The following is an 18291-nucleotide window of genomic DNA, read 5'->3' as shown; positions in this document are numbered from 1 at the left end:
GTAACCCAGGATCTAAACTAGGTTTTTTGAAAGCAGAAGGAAAGGAGAGGAGTCCCTCAGCACGGGCAGGTACACTGAGGACTGCAAGCCATGGATATAGTACTGGGACCTCAAAGGCCAGGACTAAAAGCAGTTCTGTGCAGGCTGGAGCTCTGCTGGCCAAGAGCGATGAATCAAAGAAGGTTCTCCCGAGAACAGCAGCCGCGGAGGGCAAGGTAGGACAACCCAGCAGAGCTTCTGCAGTGAGGACAGTGACTCCAAAGGTTCAGAATCTTAGCAGCAAGGTGGCTTTGAAAAAAACTGGCACAAGCGGCACTGATGCTGATTCTTTCAAAACCAAAAAGACTAAAGAGCCTGTGACGCAGAGGGAAACTAAGGAAACTTTCCGACACCCCCCTATAACGCCACATGAATACATGCTCTCTTTGTACAGGACGCTCTCAGATGCAGAAAGAAAAGGTGTGAATGGAAGTGTAAAACTGGAGGCTGGACTTGCCAATACAATAACCAGCTTTATAGACAAAGGACAAGGTAAGAAAGGAGCTCGTGGTGGTGTGTGTGTGGACAGAGAGAGATGTCTGAGTGTGTTTGTACATGTAGAGACTATTAGAAAATAATCCTACTTCATTAAAGTCAAATAGATCATTTTAATGTAAATGAAATCTTACAACTTTGCTGCAGATTTTGTCCTCCTGCCTTATCTCGGAAAAATCCTTCAGAGGCAGAATGAGATGGTTGTGTGGCAGCCAAACAAAACATTTAGAAAATATTTTAGATGCATATTGTTGAAAATGAATCAGTCTTTGCATGCTTAGGTGTTTAAAAACCTCTTCAATTCTGGTATTGTTTCCTTTCCATAACTAGCTCCTGGAAACGGCTAACATTAGATTTTGTTGTCAAGTATGTCTAAAAATACACGAGATGCTAAGAACAGGACTATTCCATCAAACACCCACAAGTTTCAGTATCAAAGGGTCAGCCTGATTTGTTCAAGGCAGAGTTGTGAGGAGCTCCAGTGTGCACCCAGGAGTCATTGTAGCGTAGGGCGGGTGTATCGGTACCAGGTCCGAGCTCTCGCTTTCAGGTACCACCAACCTTCTATCCACAGAAGCCACAGCTAAGCGCAGACTAACCAGAGTAAAGAACTTCTGGGACTGCAGAACTGGCAGTTTCACCATTCTGCTTCCAAAGGTTTTTGGAAATTTGAACCAGTGTCTGCTTTCACGCAAGAACTAGCCAGGCTCCCAAAGAATGGTGTTCACGTTACTGCTCTGGCTGGGGAGCCCCGTGTTGCTTCCAGTGACGTTAGTACAAGTTTTGCCCTGTGCTCAAGGAAGCGACACAGGCTACAGCTGATAAAGTGATGGAAGACTCAGGCAGGACTGGGTTTGTTTGCCACTTGATAGTGTGGCTCCTGGGGAGGGACGGTGCAGTGCTCACAAGTGCTGTGTTCGGGTTCTCAGCTCGCCAATGGAAGGTGTTGTTGATGTAACGAACCTTGGCTCAGCCATATTCCTTCGTAGTGCTGCTCATGAGCTTAACCACGCACATGTAACGTCAGGTTAAAGGGAGGTGTGCTTTTCTGCCCAATTTGAAAAAGCTGTGAATCATGCGGAGTTAAGTTAATAAGGCAATTATCCTTGTGTCTGGCAGTTCCTGGGGGATGTGGTTTTAAAGGACTAATTCACTATTGTATCGTCTAAGGGCAGGTTTGCTCATGTTTGGAGCCAGCGTGAGACCTGGGCACCACTGACGCTCTGTTTCAGTAATTGAAGTAGGATGTAAGTGGTGAATAGGCCCTGTGAGTGCTCAGCCCTGGAAAAGGACTAGTTCTCAATTGGCTAATTGCTACTTTGAAGCTAGAAAATCCTCACCAGTGAAAGAAATGAGATTTCTACAGGGCAAGCTCAGAAACTCATTTCCCCGTTGAGTCACTGAGTTCTTCTGGGTCCCTGAACAGAGCTGATCCCTTTCTGTTTGCTGGGCTAATTAAGGAAACTTCTAGGCTTAAGAGGAACCTTAGGGAAACCATTAAGAACTGAATAACTGATATTGATCTGTGCTTGATATACATTTGAAACCACGTGTGCTTTTTTTTAGATGAGAGAGCCCCAACTATAAGAAAACAAAAATATATTTTTGACATCAGCGCATTAGAAAAAGACGGTTTGCTGGGAGCAGAGCTTCGAATATTGAGGAAGAAGCCTTCGGATACCTGGAAGTCTCATTCTTCTGGAAAAACGTCCCAAGTGAAATTATTTAGTTGCTCTACAAACAGACAAGCAGCAACGCTCCTGGACTCTCGTACTGTCACTATCACAGATACACCAAAGTGGGAAGTGTTTGACATCTGGAAGCTTTTCAGGAACTTTAAAAACTTGGTTAACTTGTGCTTTGAGCTGGAAACTTTCGACAGGGGGAGAGCTGTTGATCTCAGGAGTGTGGGATTTAACCGAACGGGCAGACAGGTCAATGAAAAGGCTCTCTTCTTGGTATTCGGGAGAACGAAAAAGAGAGACTTATTCTTCAATGAGATCAAAGCTAGGTCCGGCCAAGACGACAAAACTGTTTATGAGTACTTATTCAATCAGAGGCGGAAGAGAAGAGCTCCTCTAGCAACACGGCAAGGGAAGAGGCCCACTAAGAACCTGAAGGCGAGGTGTAGCAGAAAAGCCCTCCATGTGAATTTTAAGGATATGGGCTGGGATGACTGGATAATAGCCCCTCTGGAGTACGAAGCGTATCACTGCGAAGGGCTTTGTGAATTCCCGCTTCGATCCCACCTGGAGCCCACCAACCACGCGGTTATCCAGACTTTAATGAACTCGATGGACCCAGAATCGACACCCCCGACTTGCTGTGTCCCAACCAGGCTGAGTCCGATCAGCATTCTTTTCATTGACTCTGCAAACAACGTGGTCTACAAGCAGTACGAGGACATGGTGGTGGAGTCGTGTGGTTGTAGGTAGCAGAACAGTTGCCCACATGAATATGTTACGAAAGGTAATATGACACATTGAGCATGAGCTCTCCTCAAACCAGCTTAGCCAGATTTCTTATGTGTAGGGTACACATGTTTACAAGGATACAGCAATAAATCTCGTGCTTCTGTTTGTCTCTCCACCATGGGGTGTATTTCCGTAGTGTTTGGATGCTATCATGCAGTCTGATACAAGGCCCTGTGTTGGCGACACGAGACTGGCTGTGACTGAAGTTCATGACGGAGAAGGTTACACCTCCACACCTCTGGTTTTAGCCTCAAGGCAGCGGGTAAAGACGGGATCAGTGAGCCGTGAACATGGCCCATCTCATCCTTTGAACAATATTCTTGAGACCAAACTTATATCAGAGTCCCACGTGCTGTGTTCATTGAGAAATATAAGAAAAGACTCCTGATGTCTACAAGAGAAGGTTGTGTTCTGGTGTGCTCCCACCTGGGTGTAAATAGTTACACTGTCATATGATTTCTTTCTGATTAGCTCTTGAAACTATGCATATATATATATATATATATAAAGAGTCATGAAATATAATATGTTGATTTAGTTTTAAGTTTTATGTGGAGATAGGTGATGCAGGAGGTATTTGCTTCCATGTATGTTTTCCTCCAAGCTACATATCTTTCTTAAGTACCCACCTTTCCATTATTATGTAGCAAGATATATTACTCTGTATAAGGTCCAAGTTGTTCTCAAATGCTCATAGTAAAAGTGTTCAATTAAGGCATAAGATGTAATAAATTATTGACACAGTGCTACATTGTGTCTAGCTCTGCATAATTATAATGCTATTAAGAAATTGTTTTAATGTTTTTGTACAATAAATGCAAGTGAAAGGGACTTTTCAGTGCAGCAGAATACCGGTAGTATGCAAAACGTCCCCACATTTTGCTTGCCTCTAACTCTGCTGCCAGAGAAACTGGGAACATTGGAAGAAAGCTCTGAAATATGATGTGGTTTGGGCTGGTGGGGAATGCCACTGTCACTTGATGTATCTGGTGTGAAAATGAGTTATGCAGATGATCGCAAAAGAGCTTGTATTTTGCACTCCGAGGGCTATGTGTTTGCATATCCCCTTTACCTGTTCTAGGCACGGATTATACATTTATTGTGGCATTACTCTGTGTATGTTCCCCCCTGCAAAACTAGGTACCAGATGTTCAACTGTAGATGGATAGAAATGCCCTAAGGGCCATCAGAAATTATTGAAGTAGCTATCAATAGTATAGAATATAACTGCTAAGGTTTGATATTGTTTCATCACAGTTCAAGCCATCACGTCGTGTGATTTCCTGGGTCTGAGCTCTCCTCTGCACCGCCTCACTGGCGGGGTAGCGGCAGGGACCCGAGCTCCTCCTGGCCGGTACCCCGCGCTGGACCTGCTCTAGTTCACCCCGGCCACAAGCCACCCAAAATTCTTGGTCGATCGCCATAAACAGTGACAAAAAGCTCTGCCCTCCCTCCGCAGTGTACACGGCTGAGCTTCAACCAGCCTAGAATACACGGCTAAGCAGCCTTGCGGCCAGACACACGGGCTTGCCCTGTGCAGGCAGAGCCTTCCTGTGCCATAACCTACAGCATGGTGACATAGAGAATGCGCCGCAGGGACCTTCCATACGTGTGATGTCTTTGTAAAAGCTCAGCACCGTGATTCCTACCTGCTGGAATTTATATTGCTTGGTGCAGGCCATGCGCTGACACAGAACGATGTCGGTCAGAATGCTGGACTTGGCAGGAGGGTGAATCACTAATTAGCAGGTTAACAAGCACGTAGAATGAATGGCGAGCACTTGAAGCTGCTTCATAATGTGCATGAGAAATTCTGGCATGTTCCGGATCTGTGTTGCGGGTCAGGGCTGTCCCCAGGGCTCCTCCGCCTCCCTCTGCAGCCCTGGTGTGCGCTGCCCGGGCCCTGCTCCTCCTCATCCTCGTGGAGCCATAGCCCAGGACCAACAGATGCTGTCCCATCACCAGCCACTCTCACATCACTTTCAAACCTATACGAAGTTTATAATTCTAAGCTTTACTACAAGTTTATTTAGACATGATTTACTGTTGCTACAGGCCAGAAAACATCCTCCTGCCAAGCCCACAGCCAAGAAGGCATCTCGGACTTTTTTTTCCCATTCTGTTCAAGCACTTCTTTTCTTGCTCACGGCTGTTTTCTCAGTCATTGGGCTGCAGCTTTGAAGGATCCTTTCTCTAGCACCAAGCACAGCTCTGGTACCTTCTGGAGAGGCTGCGTGACCATGAGAAAGCGCTGTCTCCTTTCTTCCTCGCGGCGACAAGTGCTGCTCCCCATGCACCTTCCTGCTGAAACCCCCATTCTCACGCAGGACAGACGCAGCTAGGCCACCCCGTCTGTTAACCACGCAGGCGCATTCCTCAGGGCGACGAGTTTAAAACAGCAAGTGCTGCCTATTTAAACTCGATTTGAAGTTGTCTGGCCAGACAAGTTACCTCCTGGGCTCACAACTGCCTGCAAAGGGTGGTTTGCTGCAGTTCCAGCTGCATTCGGGAGATGCTGCCACAGCTTTGGAGGAAGGTAGAGCTGGTGTTCCACACAATGCGTGGGAGCTGGGAACCTGAGGAGCAACATGGGAGGCTCTGCTCGCACTGCCAAGCTGCCCATCAGCCCCAGGGCCTGGTGAGGCTGGTGCGGAGAAAAGGTTTTAAAGCCTCATAGGTGTCTCTCCGAGGTTCCTGTTTCCAGCCCTTGTATGAATTTCTCAATACACCAATAAAACAAGACAAAATTTCAGGTAAATAATGATTAAATGGAGTATGTGTAATCATCTAAACGGGGAAAAACAAAAGGGGAAAGAAAAAAAAGCCAAGATTTTGCAATTATCCCAAGCGAACAGTATGAACTGAGGACAAAAGAGAATAAATGCTGCAGTACTAAAGTCTTCAAACATGCCCTTTGGTAATGGTTCAAACCCCAAAATTCTGATAGGTGGTAGTTATACCTTGAAGGGAAAAAAACAAAACCAAACCCCCAAACAAACAAACAAAAACCCAAACCACTTGTAGGTCTTGAATATAAGTTTAAGCAAATTTGAAACTACAGGCACTAAAATGCTAGAATTATAATGGGTTATTGCCACATCAGAAATGCCAGATATTTGGTTTGGCCTAAACAGAAGCAGTTTCAGCCCAAGTGTCCGGGTTAAGAGATAACGTGACGTTGCCTGTGTGTAGCTGGTGGCTCAAACGTGGTGCCACCCAGACAGGACGGTCCTCGCACCGCTCGGGTTGGTCCGGCTAAAGTGGGGAGTTTGTCATGGTGGGCACAGTAGATGGCAGGATTAGGGTAGGTTTTTCACTTTAAACTCTCAAATTTCATATCCTTGGGTTATAACACTGGTCACAAAACAGTGCGGGGATGTCCAGAGTGTCCTTTTGCATTTCTGTTCCTGAATTTGTTTGATAACTCTGAGAATTCCAGTTCAATGCTATTTTATTCTGGAGTGGCCTACCGACTTTCCCCATGGAGTGCAGGTATAGACACTATACGTGCCTACAGATGCTATAGGTGTGTTGCTTGAGCCACTGGGAGCAGCTGACACGGACTTCTTTCTTTGTAATTAATGGTAAGGTGCTTACTGCATGTTTGCAATCACTGCAATCTACAGCGCTGGAGTGACCTCTTCCACTGATCTTCTCAAAGCGGTTTCTGTTATTCACCTAAAATCTCAATAGCAACAAAAAGACGCTGCCACAGTGAGCTGTGTTCTTTATTTCTGAATTCCACATATCCATTCAATTTCTACTTACAAACCGTTGCAAATCTCGTCAAGACTTCATGTGGAAACGCACAGCGTGAGAAGAGAAACACGTATCAAAACTTACACGCGAGCGATGGCCTTTACGATGACAAGCACAACCCAGGTGGACTCAACTCACCCCTCGTTCCTCTCCTAAAGCAGGTTTAGGGACAGGGCACTGCGAAGGAGCTGGAAAGGAGCAGAGGAGCTTGAAACTGCAGAGGTTTGGCAGGACTTGCCTTGGCCTGGTCATTGTATAACGTGCAAAGATAGACACCCTCAATTATTGCTCCAGCTTTCTTCCCATGGGTGACTTGGTGTTAGCGACTGGATGGTAGAATTGCACAGAAACCTGAGCTGTAAAGCACCACGGGTTAAAAGTTCAGCTTTCCACCTTTATGATGGCAGGTTTCGCTCTCTCACTGAGAATGCCTCATTTGTATTTACTTTCTAGGGTCGTTATCTGTCCCACGAGAGTCTTTGTGAAGGTCCAAATTTCAAATAAACAGTATACTATAAGACAGGTATGTGTGGATAATTTTTGTTGTATTTGGCTAAAATATGGGTACTAAGCTCAAGAGGTAAACATAAAAGTATGCCATTTAAAACAATGCATTCCCATTAGTGTTTGAATATGTGCCTAAACTCCATGTACACTTTTACATGGTTATGTCATTTCCTGTGTAAAATGTGCTTGTTTATACAGCAGCCATATGAAAGATGCAGTAACCCGCTATGTGGGCTATTTGAAGCTTTCTTTAAGAAACATAAAAACCCCTTGACCCTTGTATAATAAAAGGTGTTAAAAGACACTGCTTTTATAACATCTTAGCCAAGACTAATAAGAATGTACAAAGCAAACAATTTTTTTTGCTCCATAGTCCTGGTCAATCACGTGTTATTTTACGAGTTTACTGTTGCTGTTGGGTAGTAAAACGATATTTTAAAATAAAATTGCATGAGGTTTCATTGCTTCTCAACAAATTTAATAAATAAGGAAATCTTAACGTTTTTTGAAAAACAGTAAATACAGCGCAGTAAATACACTCAGAATAACCCGTTGATTCTGTCATTCCGAGTTCACCGATGTCCCTGTTTTGTTGGGGTTTCTTTTCAGGATTAGTTTCGACTTTCTGCAACGATTTGGCTCGAATGGATTCGGTTTTCCCCAATGTCATTTTGAAGGGCATAGTTGTCAAGAAAAGAATTGCTCCATTAGTAATAATAGTGATGAACTGGCTGAGCCTCTGCAAGGGGACAGAAAACGCTCCTTTCACTGGTCTTTTCTCTAGGAGTCTTGGGTTTGTCACCCTGGGCCAGGCTGTGCAGCCAGGAGTCCGGGCCGAGCAGACTCTGACCATTGGGCTGCCAGAGAAATGCCATGAAAATGAAGGTATTGCTTCTGCACGTTTGGTTTTGTACAAGACGCCATTGATCATGGCATTAAGTCAGAAATAAGCCTTTTAGTGATGAAAGCAGGCATGTCTCATTTTGCTCATGCAAATGGCTTCAAAATACATTAATCTTTCTCCAGAAATGTTGAAAGAGAAAGACCCTTTGGGTGCTCCATGGCTGTATGTCTGCACGGCAGCTCTCTGTTCTGCAAAGGTGCAATAAGACTCACACACTTTAGATGGCAAAGAAGTCATTAACTCATATGGTTAGTGATCAGATTACAGGAACCCAGCTAGAGAGGATAAAAAGCTCATGGTAGGATGGAGAGAAGCAGACGGCGTGCGAGCAGGAGCTCTATAGAAACCCTGGAGAGAATGTGGCTGGGGAGAAGGTATCGACACAGGCTGGGGATGCAGGGATGGAGAGCAGCCCTGAGGAGAAGGACTTGGGCACACTGGGGGAGGAAATGCTGGACATGACCCGTCATTGTGCATTTGCAGCCCACAAAGCCAACCGTATCCTGAGCAGCATCCCCATCCCCGTGGGCAGCAGGTTTGGGGGGATCATGCCCCTCTGCCCCCCTCTGGTGAGACCCCCCTGCAGTGCTGGTCCAGCTCTGAGTCCTCAGCACAGGACACACATGGAGCTGCTGCAGAGGGGCCAGAGGAGCCACAGGAATGATGCGAGGCTGGAACAGCTCTGCTGGAGGACAGGCTGGGAGAGCTGGGGTGTGCAGCTGGAGAAGAGAAGCAATGGGGAGACCTTATTGAGGCCTTTTGGTACTTAAAAGGAGCCTGTAAGAAAGATGGGGACAGGCTTTTGAGCAGGGCCTGTTGTGATAGGACAAGGGGTGATGGTTTTAAACTAAAGGAGGGAGATTCAGGCCGGACATGAGGAGGAAATTGTAGGCCCTGAGGGTGGTGAGAGCCTGGCCCAGGTACCCAGAGAGGTGGTGGATGAACCATCCCTGGAGACATCCCAGGCCAGGCTGGACGGGGCTCTGAGCAACCTGAGCTGGTGCCGATGTCCCTGCCCATGGCAGGGGGGGAACTGGGGAGCTGGGAAGGTCCCTTCAACACAAACCATTCTGTGATTCTATGACAAGGGATTCGGCGAGAAGTGGCTGTCAGGGGGTGGCAGTTGGGACAGCAGGAGTTGAGGTCTGGGCGAAGGACTGAATAACAAGACGGACTGAACGCAGGAGCCACTGCAGAGTGCATGTAAACCCAGGTGGAACAAGAGATGGCTTGGGTAGCAGTGCTGCTGGTGGGAATAGAAGTGTCCACGTGCCTATCATGAAAAGAACTGTGTAAGCAATTCTTTCTTTCCACTTGCCTGTCCTCATGCCAGTGGCTTTCAGGCTTTATTCAGACCTTTGGCCCAGAAGCTGCTGAAGGCTCAGAGCAAGAGCCGGCTGCTGAAGCCCAGCAAAGGCAATAACTTGTGCCAGCGGCAGCTGTAGCACGATGCTGAGTGCGGCCGTGTGTGCTGTTGTGGGAGGTCCAAGGCAACAGAGCCGAGAAACCCGAGCCTGGATGATGAAGCACTTTCATTTATGAGATTTTCAGATGGATCACGAGTTTCACTGCTGGGCCACAGGCAGATAAGCCATCTGCCCTCCCCAAGGCATCTGTAGCCTGAGGTTGAAAAGGCTGATCCTGCAGCTCTGAGAGCAGGTCCTGGAGGGCGAACTGAAGCATCTGGGAGCTGGGCTGGGAGCTGATGGGCGACAAGGGCCCCAAAGGAGTCTGGACACAGGTACCTGTGGGTTGGGTCCCTCTGTCCTTTGGGGATTCAGCTGCAGGCATGAGAGGGATTCACTGTCTAGGGAAAAAAAACAGTGCAGAGGCTCCCTTAAACATCCGATTCCCTGCCTTTTTTTGTGTGTTTTGTTTGTTTGTTTGGGGTTTTGTCTGTTTGTTGTTTTGTTTTGTTGTGGGTTTTTTTTACTTGCCCAGGGTGTGGAGGGCTGGGGCCTGGTTCTTTCTCCCTGCTGCACTTCTACCGGGCTGGAGGCACCAGCAGGGCAGGACTCTCGTGTCTCCCACAGAGTCACAGAACCCCAGCATGTCAGGGGTTGAAGGGCCCTGGAAAGCTCATCCAGTGCAATCCCCCCATGGAGCAGGAACACCCAGATGAGGTTACACAGGAAGGTGTCCAGGCGGGTTGGAATGTCTGCACAGAAGGAGACTCCACAACCCCCCTGGGCAGCCTGGGCCAGGCTCTGCCACCCTCACCAGGAACAAGTTTCTTCTCAAATTTAAGCGGAACCTCTTGTATTCCAGTTTGTACCCATTGCCCCTTGTCCTGTCACTGGTTGTCACCAGAAGAGCCTGGCTCCATCCTCCTGACACTCCCCCTTTCCATATTGATCCCCAGGAATGAGTCCCCCCTCAGTCTCCTCTTGTCCAGCTCCAGAGCCCCAGCTCCCTCAGCCTTTCCTCACACGGGAGATGCTCCACTCCCTTCAGCATCTTGGTGGCTGCGCTGGACTCTCTGCAGCAGTTCCCTGTCCTGCTGGAACTGAGGGGCCACAACTGGACACAATATTCCAGGTGTGGTCTCCCCAGGGCAGAGCAGAGGGGCAGGAGAACCTCTCTGACCTACTGACCACCCCCTTCTAACCCACCCCAGGTACCATTGGCCTTCCTGGCCACAAGGGCCCAGTGCTGGATCATGGTCACCCTGCTGTCCCCAGGACCCCCAGGTCCCTTTCCCCTACACTGCTCTCTAATAGGTCATTCCCCAACTTATACTGCTTATACTTATACTCCCACTGTATTCCAGCTGCTCCCCAGGGCCATTGGGGTGCTGCCTGCACCCTGCGGCGTGGGGCTGGCACAGGACACCCACCCTGCACCCCTGCAGGAACTGGGGATCCGACCTGCATTTCCAATATAAATCACACAGAGGAAGGACTTGTACTAAATGCTTCCACGTTCAACTGATCCCTTTTACTGCTGGGTCCTTAAATAAACAGCTGTGTCACAGACAGCCTGATATTTGAGGGATATTGTGAGAACAGCTGCTGGATGAGTCCTGCAGGCAAGAAATACCGAGTGTGAGGAGGGAGAGAGGAGAGAAGGGCTTGAGCGATTGGCAGCAGCACAGCTGATCCTGGGCTCTGGGCCTGCACCCAAACAGGGACTCGAGCACATGAACATGGTTGCAAGAAGGTGTCAGTGACACCCGTGGTGACACGTGTCACCGCATTTTTACAGATCCCTGAGCTATAGCCTGGTGCCCAGGCTGAGATGTTTAAACATCGAGCGCCTGCAGCCCACACATCTTCACTTCATAGCATCTATAATGGAATTTAAACCCACCTGGCGTGGGTTGGTGACGGAAGACGAATCTCAGATGTATGAAGAAATATTATAGGCATGGAACAAGTGTATTGATTACTTCTTTTTTTTTTTTTTTTTTTCCTGTGGAATAATGTTGTGTGAATAATATTTGATCAATAAGCTCCAGAAAATGTAAGCTGGAATCTTTCTGAGGCATGGAAACTTTCGAAACAGATTGATTCTTTGGATTTCTGAGCAAAATGACCTGCCGTTTGTCTCAAAATGTAAAGACGGTGTAGCTATTTGTCTCCCAAAACATTATAATGTTTTTGGTAAGAGAAAAAGCCATAAGAAATAATTCACTTCTTGCAACAGTAATGAAATATCCCCCATGCCAGTAAGATAAGAAAGTGATGAGGAGCATGTGCTGGCGTTGTCAGGGTTTTAAAACATTTAACCTGCACCAATAAGCCTACTGATTTTTAATAAATCTTGGAATTCTGGGGAAATTCCAGAGGTTTGGGAGACTCAGGAGAAAAGGAATTTAATTCAGTACTATAAAGGGTCACTGTGCTGACCTGGCAATTATAAGCAAATTATGGGACTGACTGAATCTTATAATGTGATTGAAGAATGATAGTTTAATTCGTAGGCAATGAGGGCAGGAAGAACAATTAGGATCATTTAGGCTGGTGAGCCCTGTGTACCTCCAAGTCCCTGAAATGTCAGCTCCGTTTTTACAGCAATCGAGGCAGCAAATGCAACTTTAGGAATGACTGGAAGAGAAATAGAGAACAAATGAGAAAACAATACGCAGGGGCTGCAGGGGTTCCCAGGGCCGGTGAACACTGTGGTGCAGCAGAGCTGGAGAGGGGCAGTAAGAACCACTGGAAGTATGAAGCAGCTTCTGGGACAGGAGTAATTGGACAGACAGGAGTGTCTGGGGGAGACGGAAAGCTGATGTGGGCCAGGAATGTGAACTGGGGTAAGTTTTCTCCCAAACAAGAACCACGAGGTACCCAATTAAACTGGTTCAGGACAAGTTTGAAACCAGCACAAAGGTACAGATTCCTACAGCGCAGCCCAGCTGCAGAGCTCCTGACCGCACCCTGGTTTGGATGCTAAAAGTCTACATATGTTTAAAAAACCTGAATAAGTTCATGGAAGAAAAACCCACGAAAAGCTGCTGGACGTGAGTCCATGGGACTTTCTGAGCCCCTGGGAGCTGAGAAGCTGTGCCAGGGAAACCTCACTGCACATTTGTCCTCTCCTTATTTTCTTTTCAGGGTTCTGTTGCCTGCAGGAAATGGACTTGATGGATCCACAGGACGACTTGGCAAAACCGCTCTGTTCTGTATGTTCTGTAGGGCTTGCAGTGAGCGGGTACAGTGGGACCTCCTGGCTGAATCCAGGATTTAACAGGGCTTTGACCACTGTCCTGTTAGAGAAACATGGTATTCTGATGTGGTCTCTGTTTTCCCACCATTTATTTTTTTAAAGGAAGCCTATTTTTAAAGTTCCTTGGCATTAAATGACACTGCATAATAGCTGGGTAACATGTATTTGGAAAGAGAGATCCAGGATTGATTTAAAGACCGAAAGTTTTAAAAAGCTCACCACATTCAGCTCGAAGCTAATTCTGTGAATATTAGCACTTCATTTGTTCATAAGCAGCTATTTCTACCTACTGTCCAGTTTCCACTTTGAATCAGTGAATTGACTTCTTTGTGTGCTGCATTAAAAACTTGCTCCCATGGGCATTGTTCTGCCTATGCAGACTGTGATGAATTTTTTCCTTTATTTTCTATGAAAGGGGTCGATCAGCTTGGTTTTGCTTTTGCTGTGCACTTCCCTTACCAGATTTTTCTTCTTTTTCTTGTGTATTTTCTTTAGACTCACTTCCCCAAATACTTTTTGCAGTGTGAACACCAAAACTCATGTAGTGTTGCAGTAACGACCTCATCAGTGACACAGACACTACTAACTCCGTACTTTGACTGGATTTTGTCTTTCACTATAGTCCAGTGTTCAGCTTTCCCTCTCAGCTACAGCATCACGTTGGGAGATCAAACTCAACCTTCTATTACAGCCAACACCGCTTCGGCATAATCACTGCTTTCGAAGGAAGAACTTTCTGTTTCATAAGTTCTTGCCTCACAGCTGAGTTAAAAAGCAGCTTAGTCCAACTAAGAAGTTCCTGCTTGACAAGATTTACATAATTCCTTCTACTCTTTACGAAGTAAAAGTTACTTTGCTTTTTAGGGTGAGGCATCGAGACAATTAGGAGACTGAGGGGTGACTCATTCATGGGGATCAATATAGAAAGCATGAGTGTCAGGAGGATGGAGCCAGGCTCTTCTTGGTGACAACCAGTGACAGGACAAGGGGCAATGGGTACAAACTGGAACACAGGGGGTTCCACTTAAATATGAGAAGAAACTTGTTCCCAGTGAGGGTGGCAGAGCCTGGCCCAGGCTGCCCAGGGGGGTTGTGGAGTCTCCTTCTGTGCAGACATTCCAACCCGCCTGGACACCTTCCTGTGTAACCTCATCTGGGTGTTCCTGCTCCATGGGGGGATTGCACTGGATGAGCTTTCCAGGGCCCTTCCAGTCCCTCGCATCCTGGGATTCTGTGAAGTGAAGGTGCAGCCTCAGGAGCCCTCTCAGCAGAGCCCCACGTCCCAGGCTGGAGCCATCACCAGCTCCCCGTGCCCCGGGAGCAGTGAGCATTTTGGGAAGGAGCAGAGGGGAGATGCCTGCAGCGATCTGCGCTTCTGGAATGTTGAAGTGCTGGGCTTCAAGAACCAGGCAGAGGACTGACAGAGCCCCCGCTGCTCACACTTCTTCACTAAAACCCTCGTTCTCAGGACATTCTGCAGACATCCCGAGAATGTGAAGATCGAGCTGTGCTCTCTTTGGCACAGATTTAAAGGTTACCTGAATGCTGCTCTGGAGCAGAGGACTGGTTCATACAGATCTTGCTCTGCTCTCAGCCCCGATCACTGCGGGAGGTTTGAAACTCTTGCTGCGAGTCCACGGGGCACCTCTGAACCCTCTTGTAACCACCGGTTCCTGGCAGGCGAAGCTCTCACCAGTGTCCCGTTCTCCCTGCGTGGTGCCGCTGCCTCGGGGAGGTTTTACCTCCAGGCATCGGGCTGGTTTTCCCCAGTGGTCTCCAGTGCAGCCTGTACCGAGCTCCCAGCCGTGCTGGCCGGGTGAGCTCAGCGAGGGCTGCGGGGCTGCTCCTGCTCCCGGCCTCCCCGCAGCGTGGGACGTCACTGCTGGACACAGCCCCGCCAAGGCTGGGCCTGCCGCTCGGCTTTTCAGGATACCAGCCAGGCCATTGCTCAGTCCCTCAGGGACTCGTGGGAGCAGCAGGAGCCTCTCACAGTGACCAGAGGGGGTGTCCTGGTTTTGTTAAACCTTGATGCTTCTGCTGTCCCCGCAGCACGGGGCCAACTCCTGCAGGCCGTGTTTGGAGCCGCATGGAGGGAGGGAAGAGGGAGTGACTGCTGGAAGGTGGTGGGGACATTTCTTAGTGAAAATTGCTCAGACTTCGCTGGGAGGGACTGACAGCATGAGGCTGATAGATTATCCTGGATAGCCAAACCTTGCCCCATATTATATGGTTTTGATCACAAACATAAATGTACTTGGTATAAAACAGAAGGTCAGGAGGGTTTAAGACACGGTATATGAGAAAACATTTTCCAGATTTCAGCTTCCTCCGAGGTAATATGCAAGTGTAATTAAAACAGAACCTGGAAATATAGAGTACAGTACCCTATTGAAAGTGTGTTGTATGCGCTGAACTCCCTTCATTGATAGCTTTCCAAAACACACAGCTGCAATAATCTCTATCCAGGAGAAGGGAATAAATTAAGTCTGAACACCTCTGCTTATAGTACAGTACAGTGTATAGCCCTGCACCCCATATAACCTCTGAGCGGTAATGGAAAGCTGAAGGAGGCGCAAGTGGAAAACCTCTCTGACCAGCAAATACTTTCTTCTCCAGAAAGCACACAGATGGGAAGAAAAGCTCCTGAAGCAGAGGTGGCTTAAGTACTGGGATGGCTTGTTTCTGAAGCGGTCTGCTCAAGTCGTCGAGCCTCGGCAGTGGCCGGGTGCCAAAGCACACTGCGGGCTTGACAGGTGGGGAGGGAAACGTCCTGGGCTTGCCCCAGCAAACAGTGAGCACTGACGGCAGCGAACACACAGGAGTTTATCACAGTGAACAGTAGCAACAGCCACGAGGATATAGAAGCTCGGAAAAAGTAATCAGGTCTTATTGCTACTTCCCCTGAACAGTTCAGCCATGGAGCTGAGGATTTGCTTGCGAGGCTTCCCCAAAGGCAGGCGGAGCGGCTCCGAGGAGCCTGTTCCGCTCCACATCCGCTGCTCCTGCAGCGCTGGGGCGGGAGAGGAAACCTCCTGCAGACCTGAGCAAGGACCACTTTGCACCCCCGGCCAAGGAATTCCAGGTTAGGGAGTTGATCTCCACACCTGCCAAACTTTTCAAGGTCCATAATGCATTGTGAGGATTGTACTTTTATTGAAATATTTTCTTATTTTCATATTTTTAAATTGCATTTATCCTGGAAAACAGCAGTAGCAAATGTGTGCACAATTACACTCTCAACTGAGTACTCAGTCTTATGGAGAGGACCAAGCATCTTTAAGTTGCTAAAAATATAATTGGTTTCCATTAAAACTCAGTTTCTAATGTCATCCTAAGGGTGGACTTGGTCTCAAAGTGTCCAGATTTACTCTCTATGCAAAGGAGAATGTTTTTGTGAAAGCGAAGTATGACAAATTCATTATAAACTACCAGTTCAACCTTAGAAATGCCTTTTTCCCTCAGCGCACAGCCAGAGCTAGAAACGCAGCAGAACCTGGGTTTCCCCAGATGGCCCCTCGCTGCATTTCTGTTACTGGGAGCTCTGGTCGGAGCGGTGCAGACACCCAGGGAAGCTCTGCGAGAACTCACACCACACTCCCAGGGCTCCAAGGGGCTGTTATCACTGATCAGCGCTTCACGTCCTAAAGGCTCCATCGCCAGGCCGTGGTGCCAGAGCTGCCCGGGCTTCCCTGCTTCATATGAGGCCCCTTCAGCCCCCGGAGCACCGGGAAGGTGCAAAGACTCTCGAGATGCAAAGATACTCGAGGTGCTGCCAGGCCAGCTGGCAACCCCACAAATGCACCACCCCAGGGTTACTGAGACCTGCTGGGTCTGAGCAGAGGTTTTGCAATGGGGTTTCTCTTTATCATCATCTACAGAGTGTCCTGGAACACCCACTGTCGTGGTTTAACCCCAGCAGTATAACCATGAGAGCCGCTCGCTCGCTGCCCCCCAAACAAGGGAGAGAATCGAAAGGGGAGGGAGGAACTTGGATTGTGATAAACACAGGTTAATAAATATCAAAATACTAATACACTACTAGTATATATATATATATATATATATATAAATATATATATAATAGAATATAAAAGAAAATATACTCAATGCAATTCCTCACAACTCTGTCCGTGCTGAGCAGCCAGTCCCAGGCAGCAGCACCTGGTCCTAAACAGCTGATCCCAAAGAGAGAAAGGAGGAAAAAGGCAGAAAGGCCCTCAGGCCTTTGCAAAACGGCACGATGGTGACAGGCCGAACTAAAGACAGACCTGACCAGCACTCCCCAAACAGATCTCCATCCTGGCTCCAACCAAAAGAGACAGTGAGAGAGTAAGAGAAAGAGAAAACCAGAAGATCTTGACTCTCCTTAAATACAAAGCCCGACGCCAACGGGCTGGAACACTCCGATTGCTCCGTGCGGGTGTCAGTCCAGCTCTGTCCATCCATCCATCCATCCCCTTCCTTGCCGTCTCACACCTGTGCGCAGAGCTCAGTGTCCTTGGCTCTCGGACCAGAGCAATTCAAAACATTAACTCTGTGTTGGGTGTTCTCTCTTGTTCTCAAACTAAATTCACACAACGACTGTGCTAGCTACAAAACAAAAGAGAGGTTTTTAATGCGTGAAGAAAATTAACTCATTTTCAGTCAAAGCAGCACACCCTCCTGTTTTCTGGAGTGTCCCAGCCCTGCCCGCCCCAGGTAACAGGGGGAGACCCTGTTTCCCCATGTGATTGTGAGATTTTCTTTGATTCTATCCTTATGCAGGAGCAGGTGGTTAAGAAGGAAAATTTATACCATTTAAAATCTGCACTTAGAGGGGAATTCAGACTGAGCAGAGCAAAGACAGAAGGTGAAAGATCTGTACTTCTGCCCTGCTCTGAAGTACGTTTGTTTTTCAGAAGGAGGGAGGGCTAACAATTGCCTTACCAAGTTCTTTATGTGACTGAGAAAAATAAAGAAGTTCTTATGGGACCTTATATATTTAGAATATTTCAAAATGGTCGATTAACCTGCATAGTTACATTTTAAAACAGAAAACCGCAGGCTTATGTAAAAATGATCAGTCTGCTTTTCCATGCGAAAACAGAAAAAGGATGTTCTATGATAACATTTGAAATGAAATTATGTGCTGATATAAAATTAGGACAGGACCATCAAATATTTTAAAATACCTTTGTTTAAAAGTTATTTATCATTCCTTGTTAATTAAGCCAAAAAAATAAATAGAATTGTAGTAATGACCACTGAACCAGCTTGGGAGAGGTTACACGTACAGGTAACCTCAGGACCACAACAGCGCAAGGGCTGCTGTGCAGTGCGTGGAGTCTTTCAAAAGTGGACAGAAATACAGAGTAAAAAACCACGCAGAAAATCTGGTTTGTGATGAGTTAAACCCAGAAAGTCTGACTGCAGAGCGGTCTGCATAGAACATCGTCACTGCTGGAG

General features: G+C 47.4%; 1 protein-coding gene across 1 annotated transcript in view; it reads left to right on the top strand.

Moving 5' to 3' along the window:
- GDF5 (growth differentiation factor 5) overlaps positions 1-3838 on the top strand; it is a 4491-nt gene extending 653 nt beyond the window's left edge. The window contains exons 1-2 of the mRNA XM_065032614.1: positions 1-531; positions 2101-3838. The exon at positions 1-531 is cut by the window's left edge and continues 653 nt beyond it. Coding sequence (XP_064888686.1) covers positions 1-531; positions 2101-2969 — 1400 coding nt within the window. The 3' untranslated portion in view covers positions 2970-3838. The remainder of the gene's footprint in view (positions 532-2100) is intronic.
- Positions 3839-18291: the final 14453 nt, after the last annotated feature.

The sequence above is a fragment of the Columba livia genome, chromosome 16 (genome assembly GCF_036013475.1).
Source record: "Columba livia isolate bColLiv1 breed racing homer chromosome 16, bColLiv1.pat.W.v2, whole genome shotgun sequence".
In the NCBI taxonomy this organism is placed as follows: Eukaryota; Metazoa; Chordata; class Aves; order Columbiformes; family Columbidae; genus Columba; species Columba livia.
The sequence above is the reverse complement of the archived record's forward strand: the minus strand, read 5'-3'. Positions and strand labels throughout refer to the sequence as shown.